The following is an 18691-nucleotide window of genomic DNA, read 5'->3' on the forward strand; positions in this document are numbered from 1 at the left end:
GGAGGGAGGAGGACAAGGGCCGGGAAGAAAGGAGTCTCTCCCCAGGGCGCCTCTCGCACGGAATCCTGGGATTTGCAGTTTTATTCCTGGTCTTCAGCCCAAGAGCGCCGGTGCCTCCTCCACAAGGCCTACGTAAGGAGGGCCCCCAGGATGGCGCCATGGCGGTCAGAGGGGGGCCGGGGGCAGTATTTCCGCAGGGCGGAGGCAGCCACTAAAAGGACGGGCCGCCCTGGCCTCTCGCCCTGACTCCTCTCTCACAAAATGGCCGCCCTGACCTCTGCCCTGATGCCTCTTGCTTCACAAAATGGCCGCCCTGAGCCCCTTCACTGACATGACAGCCACCCCGACCCTCGCCCTGACTCCCCTCTGTTCACAAAATGGCCGTCATGACTGCTCACCCTTACTCCCCACCCATCACAAAATGGCCGCCCTGACCCCTGCCCCGACGCCTCTTGCTTCACAAAATGGCCGCCCTGAGCCCCCTCACTGACAAGACAGCCACCCTGACCCTTGCCCTGACTCCACTCCCTTCACAAAATGGCCACCCTGACCCCTGCCCTGATGCCTCTTGCTTCACAAAATGGCCGTCCTGAGCCCCCTCACTGACAAGACAGCCGCCCTGACCCCTGCCCTGATGCCTCTTGCTTCACAAAATGGCCGCCCTGAGCCCCCTCACTGACAAGACAGCCACCCTGACCCTTGCCCTGACTCCACTCCCTTCACAAAATGGCCACCCTGACCCTGCCCTGACACCTCTTGCTCCACAAAATGGGTGCCCTGAGCCCCCACACTGACAAGACAGCCGCCCTGACCCCTGCTCTGATGCCTCTTGCTTCACAAAATGGCTGCCTTGACCCTGCCCTGATGCCTCTTGCTTTACAAAATGGGTGCCCTGAGCCCCCTCACTGACAAGACAGCCACCCTGACCCCTGCCCTGATGCCTCTTGCTTCACAAAATGGCTGCCCTGAGCCCCCTCACTGACAAGACAGCCGCCCTGACCCCTGCTCTGACGCCTCTTGCTTCACAAAATGGCCACCCTGAGCCCCCACACTGACAAGACAGCCGCCCTGACCCCTGCTCTGATGCCTCTTGCTTCACAAAATGGCCACCCTGAGCCCCCTCACTGACAAGACAGCCGCCCTGACCCCTGCTCTGACGCCTCTTGCTTCACAAAATGGCCACCCTGAGCCCCCTCACTGACAAGACAGCCACCCTGACCCTTGCCCTGACTCCACTCCTTTCACAAAATGGCCACCCTGACCCCTGCCCTGACACCTCTTGCTTCACAAAATGGCCACCCTGAGCCCCCACACTGACAAGACAGCCGCCCTGACCCCTGCTCTGATGCCTCTTGCTTCACAAAATGGCTGCCCTGACCCTGCCCTGATGCCTCTTGCTTTACAAAATGGGTGCCCTGAGCCCCCTCACTGACAAGACAGCCACCCTGACCCCTGCCCTGATGCCTCTTGCTTCACAAAATGGCTGCCCTGAGCCCCCTCACTGACAAGACAGCCGCCCTGACCCCTGCTCTGATGCCTCTTGCTTCACAAAATGGCTGCCCTGACCCTGCCCTGATGCCTCTTGCTTTACAAAATGGCCGCCCTGAGCCCCCTCACTGACAAGACAGCCACCCTGACCCTCGACCTGACTTCCCTCCCTTCACAAAATGGCCATCATGACAGCTCATCCTTACTCCCCTCCCTTTCACAAAATGGCCCCTCACTGACAAGACAGCCACCCTGATCCTCGTCCTGACACCACTCCCTTCAAAAAATGGCCACCCTGACCTCTCATTCTTTCTCCCCTCCCTTTACAAAATGGCCACCCTGCCCCCTGCCCTGATGCCTCTTGCTTCACAAAATGGCCGCCCTGAGCCCCCTCACTGACAGGACAGCCACCCTGACCCTCGTCCTGACTTCCCTCCCTTCACAAGATGGCCGTCATGACCTCTCATCCTTACTCCCCTCCCTTCCCAAAAAGGCCACCCTGACCCCTACCCCGACGCCTCTTGCTTCACAAAATGGCCATCCTCCTCCCCTTGCCAGTTCTCAGTTCTAACCAGCCCCAGGAACGGCATCCCTGCCAGAACGATGGAGTTAGTGGCCAGACTGGGACTGACCATAAGCAGCTCCGCCGATCGGTGGAGAGATTCTGGGGGCTGCCAGTGCATCACCCAATGGGCTCCCTTTGGCAACAGCTGCCGCGCTGGTTGTTTTGTTGTGCCACGCACCCTTTGCCCAGCGCACTGACTGGCTGAAAGGGTATGAAGGGGAGAGATGGAGGGTGGCGGGCTGTAGCGCCATGTGCTTTGGCCCTTTGCTGGCAGTGGTTCCTGAAGGTGAGCAAGGAAGCAACCCAGGCTAGCACAGTGCCACGGAGAAGGCCACGGCGGCCAGCACTGCAGACCAAGGCTTGGGAGCCACGGGGCCAGTCAGGGCCTCCTGCCCCAAAGTTGCTCTGGGTGGTAGGAGTCCCCATTGTGGGCCGTGGATGCTGCTGCTCTGGCAGAAGGAGCCCGGGCCCCACATGTTTTTAACGTTGTTGTTGTTAACTGCCTTCACATCGATCTCGACCCACAGTGACCCTACGGATGAGACATCCCCAGGGCCCCTCTTCTCTGCTGCTCCTGCCAACTCTCTTCCATCCATCCATCTGGCCTGTGGCCTTCCTCTCCTCCTGCCTCCCTTCACATTTCCTAACAGGATGGCCTTTCCCAATGCCTTCTCATGATGTGCCCAAAGTCCGACAGTCAAAGTCTGGTCATCTTGGCTTCTAGGGAGATTTCTGGCTTGACCTGCTCCAGGGCCCCTTGCTTTGCCCTTTGGGCTGCTGTCCATGGGATCCTTCCTCTGCCCTCTTCTCCAGCATCCCTTCATCTCAAACGAATGGGTTTTCTTCCTGCCTTCTCTCTCGCATCCAGTGGCTGGCATGGTTCTGACTTTGGTGCTGACTTGGATATCTTTGTGTTTTAGGATCTTTTCTAGGTCTTTCCTAGCTGCCGTCCCCGGTCTTCATCTTCCGGTTTCCTGGCTGCAGCCCCATTGATCCCAGGAGATGATGGGCATCCTGTTTCTATGCCCTCATTGTCTAGACTGAGCTTCTTAAGATCCTACCTGTTCATCATTTTTGTTTGCTTGATCGTCAACAGTAAGCCTGCCTTGGCACTTTCTTCCTTGACTGTCCTGAGTAGTTGCTCTAGCTCTGCAGTGTTGTCTCCTTATAGTATTGTGTCGTCTGCATATCTTAGACTGTTGACATGCCTTCCTCCTGTTTCCACTCCTCCTCCTTCTGTGTCCAAGCCTGCTTTTCTTACACTATGTTCAGGATATGAGTTGAATAGATGGGCTGATAAGAGGCACCTTGGCCTGACTCCTTTGTCCATTGGGAACCATTCTGTTTCTCCCTCTTCTGTCCTGACATTCGCCTCTTGTTCTGAGTACAGACTCCTCTTCAGGACTATCAGATGTCTTGACACTCATTGATGTCTTTAAGGGCAACCCATAGCCCTTCATAGTCCATGCAGGCAAAGGCTTTGCTATAGTCTAGAAAGCACATGCTGGTTCTCTTTTGGAACTCCCTGTTTTTAGCATATTAGTATATTATTTGAGTATTTTATAGTGTGGTGTTTATTGTTTGCTTTTTGTTGTATATGTTTCAATATACTGCCCTTTGGTAGAAAGGGCATTATAAATAAACATGATGATTCAAAGATACAGCCGTGTTAGTCCCTAGAATCAGTATGTAGAGAGATCTTGTAGCATGAGCTTTCCTAGACTTTAGTCTACTTCCTCAGATGTATATAGACTCTAGAGTCTATAGACTCAGTCCAAGTAGACCATAAGTTGAACATGAGTCAACAATGCGATGCGGCAGCCAACAAAGCCAATGCGATTTTAGGCTGCATCAATAGAAGTAGAGTGTCTAGATCAAGGGAAGTCATAGTGCCACTATATTCTGCTCTGGTCAGGCCCCACTGGAATATTGTGTCCAGTTCTGGGCACCACAATTCAAAAAGGACATTGAGAAACTGGAACCATGTGTCCAAAGGAGGGCGACAAAATGGTGAAGCGTCTGGAAACCATGAAGCCCTATGAGGGAGGACTGAGGGAGCTGGGGATGTTTAGCCTGGAGAAGAGAAGGTTCAGAGGTGATATGATAGCCCTGTTTCAATATTTGAAAGGATGTCATATTGAAGAGGGAGCAAGCTTGTTTTCTGCTGCTCCAGAGAACAGGACCCAATGGAGCAATGGATGGAAGCTCCAGGAAAAGAGATTCCAGCTCAACATTAGGAGGAACTTCCTGAGAGTAAGGGCTGTTCGACAGTGGAACACACTCCTTCCCCGGAGTGTAGTGGAGTCTCCTTCCTTGGAGGTCTTCAAGCAGAGGCTGGATGGCCATCTGTCGGGGATGCTTTGATTGTGATTTCCTGCATGGCAGAATGGGGTTGGACTGGATCAGGGCCCGTGCGGTCTCTTCCAACTCTATGATTCTATGATTCTATGATTCTGTGCATCAGTCTAGGAAAGCCCATGCTGCCAACTTCTTTCTTTCAGTGAGTCTCAGAGAGGCTACAAGATGTCTCTGCATATTGTTGCTATTGTTGTTGCTGCATCTAAATACATCTGAGGAAGTAGACTTTAGTCTACCAAAGCTCATGCTGCCAACTTCTTTCTTTCAGTTAGTCTCAAAGATCTCTCTACATACCGTTGTTGTTGTTGTTGTTGTTGTTGTTGTTGTTGTTGTTTAACCCAGATCTTGGAAGCAGAAGAAACCAAACAAAATTATGCAAATGCTTGCCTGGCAAAGTTTATTTTGAGCAGAAAACACCAGACGTTTCCTCAAAAGAGCATTGGGAATTTAGCTTCACCCAGAAAGGCCATGCTGCCCAGTGGGTTTCAGCCTCCAGCCGCAGGGAATCTATGAAGGCAGCTACATCTTGAGCAATAACCGTTTGTTAATCTTGAGCCAAACGTGAACTTGTAAGCAACAGCTGGAAAAGAGGCAGACCTCTTAAAATAGGCATTAACAAAGTGACAAACAAACAGATGGCCTTCCTTCCTTCCTTCCCTCCCTCCTTCCCTGACATCCATCCTTCCTTCCCTTCCTTTCTTCCTCCCTCCCATCTTCCCTTCCCTCCTTCCTTCCTCTCTCTCTTTCCCCCCAGAGCCCCAGGCCAAGCAGGCTTTGCTATCTGAGACAAAGAAGCAAGAAAGTCAGTCTGTCGGTGTGTGTGCTCGTGTGTCTGTGCGTCTCTTGGTCTGTCCGCCCATCCATCCATCCATCTGTGGGTCCCCTGCAGGCTACACCTCCGGAGGGCAGTTCACCTGGTCGGTGGGCCTCATCCGGGCCGTGTCGATCTCGTAGGACTGGAGGATGCTCTTCAGGTGGTCCACAGTCTCCGGGTGCAGCTCAGGCGTTCGGGACATGATCCAGGCGTAATCTACGTGGAAAAGCCGGAGGAAGGAAGTGCAGGAGTAGACCAGGGCATAGTTTTCGTAGTCTGTAGAGATGACCCAGTAAGGGGCTGCAGGCATGACTGGGGAGAGGAAAGAAAGGCAGTGTTATCCTGGGGAAGTGTTATCCTGTGGGTGCAGTTCAGTGGGCACCAGGGAGGCCTGTCTGGCCAGTGCCCACTCAGGGCAAGAGCCCTGGCTCCCTTCTCTGCAGGATCACACTGGTCCAAGAACCAAAACGTACAAACCAAACCCCTGTGACCTTCTTTCTCACAAGGAAGCAATGGCTCCTCTGTTTGTTTGTTTGTTTGTTCATTCATGAATAATAGGGCTGGCTATGGAGGGCCCTGGCTGGCTGGGGCCATGAAGCCAAGGAGGGCATCAGGGAGGATGGGACTCATAGACATGTGTGCACGGGTGAACGTCCATTCCTTCCAGACTCCGGACTTGCCAGGCACACTCTCTGGGGAGCTGGTAGAAGTCCAGGGTGGGCAAAGGGGGTGGGTTGCGAAGAGGAAGCAAGATGGCCTTTCTTGCCTCAGCTTGCCTGGGCACCCCAAAAGGCAGTGTGGTATCTGGCTGCCCCCTCCCCTCTCCTGCCCACCTTCCCCTTGCAGAAGACATGAGTCAGCAGTGCAATGCGGCAGCTAAAAAGGCCAATGCAATTTTAGGCTGCATCAATAGAAGTATAGTGACTAGATCAAGAGAAGTAATAGTGCCACTCTATTCTGCTTTGGTCAGCCCCACCTGGAATACTGTGTCCAGTTCTGGGCACCACAATTCAAAAAGGACATTGAGAAACTGGAGCCATGTGTCCAAAGGAGGGCAACTAAAATGGTGAAGGGTCTGGAAACCATGAAACCCTATGAAGAAAGACTCAGGGAGCTGGGGATGTTCAGCCTGGAGCAAAGAAGGTTAAGGGGTGATATGATAGCCCTGTTTAAATACTTAAAAGGATGTCATATTGAGGAGGGAACAAGCATGTTTTCTGCTGCTCCAGAGAACAGGACCCGGAACCATGGATGCAAGCTCCAGGAAAAGAGATCCCACCTCTTCCATGGTCAGAAATACTAAAAGATAAAGGAGTTCAGGATGGATGGGACTTTATCAAAAGGGAGATACTGAAGGCACAATTTCAAACAGTTCCAGTGAGAAAGAAAAACGGGAGACGTCTCAAGAAACCAGGATGGATGACTAAGGAACTTTCAACCGAGCAAAGTTTGAAACGGAAGATGTATAAGAAATGGAAAAAGGGGGAAAACACGAAAAAGGAATTCAAAGAAATAGCAGGCATTTGTGGGGTAAAGTCAGAAAAGCTAAAGCGCAGAATGAACTCAGGCTTGCTAGAGAGGTTAAGACCAATAAAAAGGGCTTTTTTGGATATGTCCGCAGCAAGAGGAAGAAGAAGGAAAAGTAGGGCCACTGCGTGGAGAAGATGGCAAAATGCTAAGAGAAGACAGAGAAAAGGCAGAATTCCTCAACACCTTCTTTGCCTCCGTCTTCTCAGAAAAGGCAAAGGGGCTCAACCTGAGGATAATGGAGCAGAGGACAGAATAAGTAAAGAGATAGTAGAGGAACACCTTGTTAATCTAAATGAATATAAGTCTCCGGGACCAGATGAACTCCATCCAAGGGTATTAAAAGAACTGGCAAAAGTAATATCGGAGCCATTGGCAATCATATTTGAAAACTCCTGGAGAACAGGAGAGATCCCAGCCGACTGGAGGAGGGCAAACGTTGTCCCCATCTTCAAAAAGGGGAAAAAAGAGGATCCCAACAATTATCGTCCAGTTAGTCTGACATCAGTTCTAGGAAAGATTCTGGAGCAGATCATTAAACAGAGAGTTTGTGAACATCTAGAAGGCAATGCCATAATCACAAAACGTCAACATGGGTTTCAGAGAAACAAGTCATGCCAGACAAATCTGATCTCTTTCTTTGATAAAATAACCATCTTGTTAGATGAAGGGAATGCTGTGGATATAGTATATCTTGATTTCAGTAAGGGCTTTGACAAGGTTTCCCATGACATTCTTGCAAACAAGCTTGTAAAATGTGGGATAGACAAGGCAACTGTTACATGGATTTGTAAATGGTTGACCGGCCGAACCCAAAGGGTGCTCAACAATGGCTCCTTTTCATCCTGGAGAGAAGTGACCAGTGGGGTCCCACAGGGCTCTGTCCTGGGCCCAGTGCTATTCAACATCTTTATCAATGACCTGGATGACAGAATTGGGAGCATACTTATCAAATTTGCAGATGACACCAAATTAGGGGGAATAGCTAATACCCCAGAGGACAGGATCAAGATTCAAAATGACCTGAATAGACTAGAAAGCTGGGCCAAAGCTAACAAAATGAAATTCAACACAGAGAAATGTAAGGTACTGCACTTAGGGCGGAAAAATAAAATGCACAGATATAGGATTATGGGATACACCTGGCTGAATGAAACTACGTGTGAAAGGGATCTAGGAGTCCAAGTAGACCACAAGTTGAACATGAGTGAACAGTGTGATGCGGCAGCTAAAAAGGCCAATGCTATTTTAGGCTGCATCAATAGAAGTATAGTGTCTAGATCAAGAAAAGTAATAGTGCCACTGTATTCTGCTTTGGTCAGGCCCCACCTAGAATATTGTGTCCAGTTCTGGGCGCCACAATTCAAAAAGGACATTGAGAAACTGGAGCGTGTCCAAAGGACTGCGACAAAAATGGTGAAGGGTCTGGAAACCATGCCCTATGAGGAACGACTTAGGGAGCTGGGGATGTTTAGCCTGGAGAAAAGAAGGTTAAGAGGTGATATGATAGCCCTGTTTAAATATTTGAAAGGATGTCATATTGAGGAGGGAGCAAGCTTGTTTTCTGCTGCTCCAGAGAATAGGATCCAGAACAATGGAGGCAAGATACAGGAAAAGAGATTCCAGCTCAACATTCGGAGGAACTTCCTGAGAGTAAGGGCTGTTCGACAGTGGAATGCACTCCTTCCTCGGAGGGTGATAGAGTCTCCTTCCTTGGAGGTCTTTAAACAGAGGCTGGATGGCCATCTGTCGGGGATGCTTTGATTTGGATTTCCTGCATGGCGGGGGGTTGGACTGGATGGCCCTAGTGGTCTCTTCCAACTCTACGATTCTATGATTCTATGAACATTAGGAGGAACTTCCTGAGAGTAAGGGCTGTTCGACAGAGGAACACACTCCTTCCTCGGAGTGTAGTGGATTCTCCTTCCTTGGAGGTCTTTAAACAGAGGCTGGATGGCCATCTGCTGGGGATGCTTTGATTTGGATTTCCTGCATGGCAGAATGGGGTTGGAATGGATCAGGGCCCTTGCGGTCTCTTCCAATTCTATGATCCTATGATTTTATGATAAGAGCTGCTGGCCTCGGCCGGTGCTTGGTCTCAGAAGCACAGCTGAGATTTCTGGAGAGCATTTAGGCAAAGGAAAAGCACCAAGGGCCAAAAAGAGAACCCAAGGGGTCTCCCTCAGCATGAGGGTGATAGTGGCTGAGTGTGGCCAAGCACAGAGGGATATGTCTTTGGGGGTAAAAGTGGTGGTGGGGAGAAGTCTGCATCCATACCAAGGGGGTCTGCACTGGGGGTGAGCCAGTGAATGAGTGGGAAAGGGATCAGGGGATGGAAAAAGAAGGAGAGAAGGGGACTCAATGGGAACCCCAGATCCTTGGAACAAAAGCAGGTCCTTATGGGGGACCATGGTTGGGTGCTGAATTGAGATGCCAAAGCCTGCTCCACCCCATCCCTCCCTATGTGTGATTCTGTGGCACACCCTCCCATGGCATATTGTGCCTGCATTTCTGATCATGGCCCTTGGAATAGGTGAAGGCAGGACTGGGGATAATGCACCCAAAGGCAATCCATACGACTTGGGCACTGGAGAAGTTTCAATGCCTGGGGCTGCTTAGCTAGTATGTAAGTGTGTGTATGGTCACATAGTCAAGCACATGGGGTTGTGAGTGGGGCTCCTCACCCCTCCTCCTTTCCCCACCTGTGTTCTGCAGAGAGCCCCCAGATCAGTCCTGCTGGCCAGGAAGGGAACCCCATCCATCTGGTGGGGCTCTTTGTTCCTGCCTTGCCCATCAGTGCCTCCCTTGCCACTGCTGCATGCTGGCTAGCATGGCTGATGGTCAAGTGCCAGTTACAGACCCATTGGGGTGGGGGCTCCCTCTTTGACGGAATGCCTCCCAGACCCTGGCAGGAGTAGGGAGTCGCGCATGCCCACACGCACCAGACTTACACCAGTTGAACTTGACGTGCAGCTTGGCTGGTTCCTGGTGGTCTCCTTGGAAGGCCTCCCCCTCAATCTCATTGATGGTGCCGTCCATGCTGGAAAGGAGTAGTGGACCAGAAGGTGAAGGAAGGGCCAGAGCCTGGCTGTGGGAGATGCTGCCTCCCTGGGAGCAAACTGGCCAAAGAGGCCCTCCTTCCCAAACCCAGCCCCCAGCCAGCCCCCCCACCCTTCCTAGTCAATTAGCAACACCAGTTAGAATGAGCAGGAAAGCAGAGTGCTTGGCAAGGATGGCCAGCAGCATGGTCTCTGTGCCAGGTGCAAGAGCCTTACAGGGAGTGTCACAGGGGAGCGCGATGCGAGCCTTTAGTCCAATGCTCCTCAGAGTGGGGCACCTTGGACCAGGACCGGCCCCTCAGCTGCTGGTTGTCAGTCCCTGGCTCTCTGGAAAACTGAAATTGCTGCTCCCATCATCAGATATCATGAGATGCTGCACTTTAAACAATGATGCCCCAAATGGTGGCAGGGGTTTGAAGGCCAAGCAGCACTTTGGATTACAGGGCCAGAGTCAAGGGAGTCCAGACCTCAGGGCCTCTGCATGGTCTCTAATACAGACCCTGGCTATGACCTGCTTCCCCCCCACCCCCCAAAGACTGAGAGTCAGGCCTTTCTTGGTGGTGGTTCCCAAGCTGTGGAATGTCTGGTTGCTTTCAGGAACCAGTTAGAAATAGATTGGTTTGTACAAAGACGTCAGGACATGAGCAAGTGTTTGCACTGCTTGCGCTGTATGTTAGCAGGCATTTGTCATTATGTATTTCTTTTAGGTTTGTGTTCTGTCACTTGCCATGTTAGCTCTGTGGTGTGTCTGTGGTGGTTGACCATTACCCACCCTGAGCGTCTCTGGGAAAACACCACAGAAGGCCAGCCTCTTATGACCTCAGGGGGAATAGGTGCGGGGTTGGGGGGTTTCCCAAGAATCCCAGGTCTTTGCTGGCGCCTGATGGCCTCTGGGCCAGCAAGTGAAGCAGTGGGCTTCTAAGCCAAATTTCAAAAGAGCCGGCCAAGGGGCTGAGAGGGCTCTGTGGGGATGATGTGACACCCTGGGTGTCTCCTTCATAGTCCATCCTGCATCTGGGAGGATGTTCACCAGCATCCCACTCCACCTGTCCCCCTTTATTTGGACAGAAGACAGGATCCCCCAGGAGGGGGCACCCAAAGCTGCCAGAGACAGAAGCACTCTCCAAAGGAATTAAGGCTTCTTGTGAGTAAAGGGACCTTCATGAGCACAAGTTGCCCTCCTGCCCACCAGCCAGAGGAACTGTGGGGGCTCAGCCTTCAAGGCCTCCCCCTCGGAGGTACAGAGACCTGGGCCAAGATCCTCATCCCGCTCCCAGACTTGAGCCCTCTGGCCTTCCAAACTAGGAGCCTTTGCTTGGATGCCCACCTGGCTGTGGGACCTTTGGGCAGCTGCCCACCTTGCTCCTTCACTGGACCCCAGAGGATGGCCCAGCCCATGGCCCTGTTTATGGAATGGATGCCCAGATGCTCAGTTTGCGGAAGAACCCATGTCCCAGCCTGGCCCTTGTTTTCTGCTGTGTGTGTTACAATGGTCAAAGCCCACAGACAGCATGGCTTAGTTGGCATAGGGTGGAGGGAGCCATGATGTCAGTGGCCAGGTGGCTTTCACTCCTGCCTAAGAATACCACAAAGCCCACTCTCTCCCACCCACCACCGAAGTGGAAGCAGCGGCAAGTCTTCGCTGAGGGCAGCCCTGACGGAGCTGGCCGGACACATAATCCCAGCAGAAGCCCCTGGGTCTTCCAGAATGAGCTCCACTTGTATGAGGCTGGATTATGGCTGCAGTCCACTGGACAACAGCAGTCACTTCCACTGCAATTGGTCGGCTACATGTGGCCACCTGGGAGGGGCCTTTGGGGGCTGAGGAGGCAGCCAGCCACAGGTGTGGGCAGCTGTATATTGCTGCATGTGATCTCGTGCTCCATGTCTCTCCCTTCACCCGGGACCATCCATTTCCCTCCACCGCTGCCGCTACAGAATAGCAGTTACTTACTGGACCTCCTTGTTCACCACTTTAACTTTCCCGTTTTCCCTCAGTGAATAGTTTGCCTGGATGCAGTTGCCTTTCTCAAAGTTTGATGGCAGCTTCTCAATTTCATACCATTTGCCTACATACTGAGAGAGAGCGAGAGAGGGAGAGAGAGAGAGGCTAGTTACCACTTTTGAGAGCACTTAGCGTGGGGTGGCTCTGACCCACATGCCTCTCAGCAAGGTGCCACCAGCCTTGAGCCAACCCCTCGCTTTGACCCCAGAGGAGGCCCCTTCTGCTCTTGCCCTACATCCAGGACAAGGAATCCCCTGCCCTCCTCACCCGTCACACCAGCACATGGCAAAGTGTAGCATGGTGATTCTTTGGATGCCAGCCCTGAAAGAGAAGCCCCAGTGGTGCCGTCCTACCTTGTGGATGTCAAAGACCTCCTGGACCGGGGGGTCTGGGCACTTCCCCATGTGGAAGGTCTGGGCCTGAGTCAGGCCCAGGAGGAGATGGAGGAGGAAGAGGGGCAGCAGCCCCAGGCGGCCCAAGGAAAAGGAGGAGAAGGACATGGTGGCCGGCAGGAATGGAAAGATGATCTCCTAGAGGGAAAGAAAGAGCTGGTCAAGCATGGGGAGTACTGAGCAAATATCCCACTGTCTGGCCAAGAGGCGCTGGAGAAGCCAAGGAGGCTCCCAGACCAGCCTTGAGGGAGTCATGGCAAGCCCCCTGCAACAAAGGAGAGCAGAAGCAAGGTGGCCAGGGAAGCCATGGAGTAGGAACCCCCAAACGCGCAGCCGGCCTGGGAAGTGCCCACAGCCCCATGCAGTGTTTTGGCAAAAGGCCTTCCAGTGGTTCCATGCTATCCTGGTTGGAAAGGGAGAACTTTGGGAAGAGCCTGCTTTTATTTGACGTTTTAAGCATCATGTATTCCAAATGTTTTGTTTTCAGTCACCTCCCTGGCAGCCTCAATATGAGCAAAACCAAACACTGAGTTTCAGAAAGGAAGAGAAATGGAGGAGTCTGCATGCTTTCAAAGTTTTTCAAAAGGAAACTCCTCAGCAGCTGGAGGATTATGCCTGGCTTTTATTTTCAATCCCAGGAAGTAAACTGGAGAGTCAGTTCATCACTATCATAGAATCGTATAGAGTTGGAAGAGACCCCAAGGGCCCTGATCCAGTCCAACCCCCTTCTGCCATGCAGGAACTCTCAATCAAAGCATCCCCATTGATAGATGGCCATCCAGCCTCTGTGTAAAGACCTCCAGGGAAGGAGACTCCACTACACTGCGAGGAAGGAGTATGTTCTACTGTCGAACAGCCCTTACTCTCAGGAAGTTCCTCAGAATACATCTTGTTTCTCAAGACTCTGCTAATCCTGGGTTAAGACTTCTGAATAATCCAAGTGACAGACGGGAAAGCAAGTGAGCAAGAAGACCTGGGCCTTCCAGGGCAAGTGGGTAGTTGTATGAACCCCACCTGAGCTTGGGAGCAAGGGGTGGCAAGGGGCTTTTGCACCCCCAAATGATCCACCTCCAGTTGCTTTCATGGCTGATCTCTGAATGGGGAGAGCAAGCACCCAGCACCAATGGGAGAGCTATGGAGCAGATGACTCTGGGGCCAAAGGCTCTCATCAGTCCGCCCGCCCCCCCGCAAAAAAGCCCCCATCTTGGTTCTGGGGAGCCAAGGAAGGGTGCCTTTCTATGAAACAGAGATGCAGACAGAGCGCCAAAACCCCTTTGCACCCTCTGCATTTCCCTTGGGCCTCTTTCTGCATCCTCTCTTCTTTCAGCTCTTCCACTTCCACTTCTTTTTGAATGATGCCCCAAGCTGACTCTGGCAAAGACGGGGGTGGAGGCTGTGCTCTGCCACTTTGGCCCTTCTGGTGTGAGGCTGGGGGCCACCAAGCCCTGAACTGGGATGCCTGTCCTGGCAGTGGGTGCCCTGTGTGTGGAGGCTGGGCACCTGCGAAACTGGGGATAGTTGCAGTGGTGCCCTGGAGAGAAGTGCATCTATTGCCAGCTGTGCACCCACAGACAGAGCATCATTATTCCATAAACTCCCATAACAGTTACAGAGGCTTAAAGGGGGGGGGGGTGTCAGACAAAAGAATGTGCAGAGAAAAAGAACCCACCCTAGAGCAGAATTTCCCTCCCCAGACCCCAAAACCCACACACCAACTCAAAGCATCCCCTGAAGAGCAGTGAGCATGCCCACAAAATAAGGCCTGGAGGCTCTTCCATGGGAACAGGAAGGCTGTTTGGTCCTTCCTACCTGGCCTGGATGGTTTTCTGCTCTCCTAAGGCTCTGCCGCCCACACTCTCTGCCGGCCTGCCAGCCACCCTCCTTTTATAAGCCTCTCCCAGGCCCTGAGCTCCATCGGTCATGCCCTTCCCTCTCTGGTGCTCACCCTTTCTTCCTTTGTTGATGAGAGGCATGACAGGCAGGCAATGGTACCAACCTGGTGCCAAGCCCTCAAGTCATCTGCCCAGCTGTGAATGCTTCCTCCTTGCTGCCTCTGCGTGAATGAATCTGCCATTTCAAAGGGGCTGGAGACATGCCTTTCCACCATCAGCTGCCCACTCCAGACCAAGCAGCCACATTTCGAGAGTTTTAGCACTAGCCTGAAGCCCCAAGCCACCAACTTGCGCATTGTTGGATGTCCTGCGCCCATCTCCCGGCTCTTCATGCCACCTTCTCTGGTTCATGGATGGGTCACTTTCCCCAGAACTTCTGCTCTCTCTCTCTCTCTCTCTCTCTCTCTGAATCTGGGTCCCTTCAGACCTGGGACTTTATCACACCAGGCAGATAAACTACAAATGCAGCAGAATAATGTCATCTTTGGCTGGGGTTATCACACAGGGTCATGTCTGCCCCGTTGCTGCATTGTATTACTCTTCAGCTTATTTTATTGTTTAGCCTGGAGAAGACGAGGGTGAGAGGTGATATGATATGAGCCCTGTTTAAATATTTGAAGGGTGTCACATTGAGGAGGGAGCAAGCTTGTTTTCTGCTGCTCCAGAGAATAAGACACAATGGAGCAAGGGATGCAAGCTCCAGGAAAAGAGATCCCAGCTCAACTTCCTGATTGCCATCTGTGCATTGATTGTCAGTTCCTCCAGACAGGAGATTTGGGCCCCACAATGCAAAAAGGATGCTGAGAAACTGGAGCCATGTGTCCAAAGGAGGGCCCCCCAAATGGTGAAGGGCCTGGAAGCCATGAATCCCTATGAGGAACGCCTTAAGGAGCTGGGGATGTTTAGCCTGGAGAAGAGATGGTTAAGAGGTGACGCAATAGCCCTGTTTAAGTATTTGAAGGGATGCCATATTGAGGAGGGAGCAAGCTTGTTATTCACATTCTTGCCTTCACCCGGTTGGAAGACATTGGCGTTCATTTTAGGATAGTTTAATTATGATCTGTCTGACAGATTATTTTAATCATTGTTTAACTGTTATTTTAAGGGAGGAAGGAATTGTGGGTGTATTTACTTGAGGTATTGTTGGAATTTTTATGTAAGTTGCTCCAATTGTGTATAACAGAAGCAGGATAGAAATAATAATAATAATAATAATAATAATAATAATAATATATTGTTTTCTGCTGCTCCAGAGAACAAGACACAATGGAGCAATGGATGCAAGCTACAAGAAAAGAGATTCCAGCTCAAGTTTAGGAGGAGCTTCCTGAGAGTCAGGGCTGTTCGATTGTGGAACACACTCCTTCCTGGGAGATTATAGTGGAGTCTTCTTCCTTGGAGGTCTTTAAACAGAGGCTGGATGGCCATCTGTCGGAGATGCTTTGATTGGGAGTTCCTGCATGGCAGAATAAAGGGCTTGGACTGGATCAGGGCCCTTCTTGCGGTCTCTTCCAATTCTAGGATTCTATTTCAATTGTTATTAATTTATGGCAAAACAGGTCAATGGCAGCAGTATCACTGCTGTTGGACTGTTGTTTCTAGTGTGACCGTCCCTTCTGTTGCAGTTGCGATTATTATGGTGTGCATGGGCATAGTTTGTTGCCCTCCTTCCGGCTTTATTAATCTGAACTTTATTCCATTTTGCCTGGATTTAAGTGGTTTAAGAGTTAGTTATCCAGCAGGTTTAGGTGAGCCATGCGATCCCAGCCAGGAAGCCTTTCCAGCAGATGATGGCGACATAGGCACAACCCGTTCAACTGCTCACAAGTCTCCTTTGGAGTAATCCCCACGGACATCAGTGGGTCTGACCCTTGTTGGGTGTTCATGGGGCTGCGGGCAGTCAAGGAGAGAGCCCTAAGCACCCTCCCCAGGAGAGTCCAGGGTGACTTTGGGGGGGGGGACTACATCTGGCTGGGGGATTCTGGGAGCTGCAGTGCCCTAAACAGAGCTTTCCACAGGGTCTGCTCCTGAGACCCTAACCTCTCTCAACAACATGGGGTTTATTTCCAAAGAAACCTGCAGCCTGGGATAGAAACCATGGCTGTGAGGCCTCTTCTTCACTCTTCCAGAGTCTCTCCAGCTCCTAGAATCATAGGATCATAGAGTTGGAAGAGACCCCAAGGGCCCTGATCCAGTCCAAGCCCATTCTGCCATGCAGGAACTCTCAATCAAAGCATCCCCAACAGATGGCCATCCAGCCTCTGTTTAAAGACCTCCAAGGAGGGAGACTCCACCAAAATCTCCGAGGAAGGAGTGTGTTCCACTGTTGAACAGCTCTTACTGTCAGGAAGTTCCTCTGAATGTTGAGCTGGAATTTCTTGTCCTGGAGTTTGCATCCATTGCTCCAGGTCCTAGTCTCTGGAGCAGCAGAAAACAAGCTTGTTCCCTCCTCAATATGACATCCCTTCAAGTATATAAACGGGGAGGGGGGGGATACGCTTCATGTCCTGCTGGTCCTTTCCCTGGTGCCTGGTTAGGGTTAAATGCTGGTGCTGTGAGTTCGATCCTGCAGGGCTCTGGGTTGACTCAGCCTTCCATCCTTTCATGGGCTGGGAAAAGGAGTGCCCAGCTTGTTGGGGGACATTGGCTTACATGTTGTAATGTGCTTAGAATCATAGAGTTGGAAGAGAGCGCAAGGGCCATCCAGTCCAACCCCTTCTGCCATGCAGGAACTCTCAATCCATCCCCCGTTCCTTCCCTGGGTCAGGCTCACACATGCACAAGGCCCCATCTCCCCCACCAGTGGGTCCCTTTCTCCTTGACCCCCTTTCCTGGCCCTCCCTGTGACCCCAGGCGGCCTCCTCCCAGTCTCCCCTGTGCCCTGCCCCCCCCTCCCGCTGCCAGGCATGAGGCCAGCCAGAGGCGGCGAGGAAAGGCCTGCCATGGTCTCCACCCGCTAATTAGCTGCAATTAGAAGGATTAGGCTTTCTTCCTCCAGAGTCAGCAGCACACCTGGCACCTGGCAGAGGGGGAGGGGGCAGGTGGCATTGGCCCTGGAGGAACCCTCCTTGCCAGGATGCCCTCTGGCTGGCCTAGCAGTGCCTTTTGCCAGCTGCCAACCCAGGAAAGGTGTGTGTGTGTGTGTGTAGGGGGGATTATCAACTAAGAGGGCCCAGCCTTATCTTCTCCCTCCTTCTCAGTTTATGTAGGGGCTTTTCCCTTGGCAAAGCTGGGTCAAGAGCACCCTTGCCTCATTTCCCACCCAATGGGGCTGGCTAACAATGCCCCTGTCCCTCCATTGGCACATGCCCACCCTCCCCTGGAGGTCCAGAAGGTTCTTGGGCAGTGGGCACTGCTATAGGATGTGCTCTTGTGGCCCATGATGGGGGGTCCCTATGGCCCAGTGGTACCAGGGGCATGTGAGGAGAGGGGCCGAGCTGGATCCACAGCAGAAGGTGCTCCTTTGGGCGCCTTGCAGGCACCAGTCCTGCTGCGTGACTGCGGGGCCTCCTTCGGGATGATGTCCCCCTCAGTGCTTGCTGGGCAGGGAAGGCTGAGCCGGAAGGCACTGGGCCCTCTCCCCATGGCAAGGCACTTGTCCAGTCTGCTGAGCCTGGGTGGCTCTGCCTCCTTCCTGCTGTGGATAATGGGGGTTATTGTTTTTTTCTCTGGACATCCTCAGAAAGGCCAAAGTTTTGCCTTGACATCCCAACAACTCACCTGGAAGAGGGAATAGTAGAGAGAGAAGGAAGGAAGGAAGGAAGGAAGGAAGGAAGGAAGGAAGGAAGGAAGGGAGGGAGGGAGGGAGGAAAGGACACCTTCCTGATTTAGGGGCAGGCTGTGCCACCAGTTGGGTGGGGGGCAAAATGGATGCCCCTGACTCCCCAGCATGGCAAACAGAGCCAGAGGCTGAAGCAAAGCCCCAGCGAGTCCCCAAAGGCTGCCATGGGTGGGGATGAGGGTTAGGGTGGGGGTCCTCTGTTCCTTGATATGTCTGGGACCACCAATGGCATGACCGATTCTTCCGGGGAAGGAAGGGCATTGCTGCCCCCTCAGAGGACAACAGTCTCCAGTGAGCTTTTCGGCCTGTTTACTATGTCTTGCTGAAAATGGAAATAAATTTTGTGGAGATATCAACACAAAAGATGATGATGATGATGATGATGATGATGATGATGATGATGATGACGACGACGACTTATTTATAGCCCGCCGAATCACACGGAATCAGGGCGGGTTACAACAGTGAAAATACATCAAAATTACAATAAAATTCAAAATTAATTGACACCCCCCATCCCTGTTCTAAAACAACAATGTTAAAATAATCACAGTATATCACAATATGTCACAATATAAAAACATTAAAATACAATTAGCTAAAAATTGAGGAGAAGTTGGGTGGAGATCAACCATCATTGATATTCGTATTCATGTTCACATTCACATTCAGGGAGGGGAAGCCAAGTCGGAAGTCCTGCAGGAAGAGATCCCTCTCAAGAGCCTTCTTAAAGGCTGACAGAGAAGAAATGTGGCTGTCGCGGCAAAGAGACGCAGAGACAGGAATGGGGGTGCAAAACTTAGCTGGCCA

At 52.0% G+C, this 18691-nt stretch overlaps 2 protein-coding genes across 2 annotated transcripts in view; one reads left to right on the top strand and one right to left on the bottom strand.

Annotated features, from left to right (window-relative positions):
• LOC149317815 (D-beta-hydroxybutyrate dehydrogenase, mitochondrial-like) overlaps positions 1-18691 on the top strand; it is a 381124-nt gene that overhangs the window by 332101 nt on the left and 30332 nt on the right. The gene's annotated exons all lie outside the window — the stretch shown is intronic.
• Positions 4803-14052, bottom strand: APOD (apolipoprotein D). The gene is made up of 5 exons (XM_089507297.1): positions 14018-14052; positions 12170-12346; positions 11766-11887; positions 9704-9792; positions 4803-5537 (listed from the first exon to the last, which is right to left on the bottom strand). Exons 2-5 carry the CDS (start codon positions 12314-12316, stop codon positions 5302-5304), a joined length of 594 nt encoding a protein of 197 aa, XP_089363423.1. The 5' UTR covers positions 12317-12346; positions 14018-14052; the 3' UTR covers positions 4803-5301.

Source organism: Sceloporus occidentalis, unplaced genomic scaffold, assembly GCF_023333645.1.
Source record: "Sceloporus occidentalis isolate IW3139 unplaced genomic scaffold, rSceOcc1.0.p SCAF_2, whole genome shotgun sequence".
In the NCBI taxonomy this organism is placed as follows: Eukaryota; Metazoa; Chordata; class Lepidosauria; order Squamata; family Phrynosomatidae; genus Sceloporus; species Sceloporus occidentalis.

Coding starts and splice junctions, on each gene's coding strand:
- APOD (XM_089507297.1), bottom strand. CDS start 12,316: ATGTCCTTCTCCTCCTTTTCCTTGGGCCGCCTGGGGCTGCTGCCCCTC. Junction 11,888..12,169: donor AGGTCTTTGACATCCACAAG/GTAGGACGGCAC, acceptor GCTCTCTCTCAG/TATGTAGGCAAATGGTATGA. Junction 9,793..11,765: donor GTGGTGAACAAGGAGGTCCA/GTAAGTAACTGC, acceptor ACTCCTTTCCAG/CATGGACGGCACCATCAATG.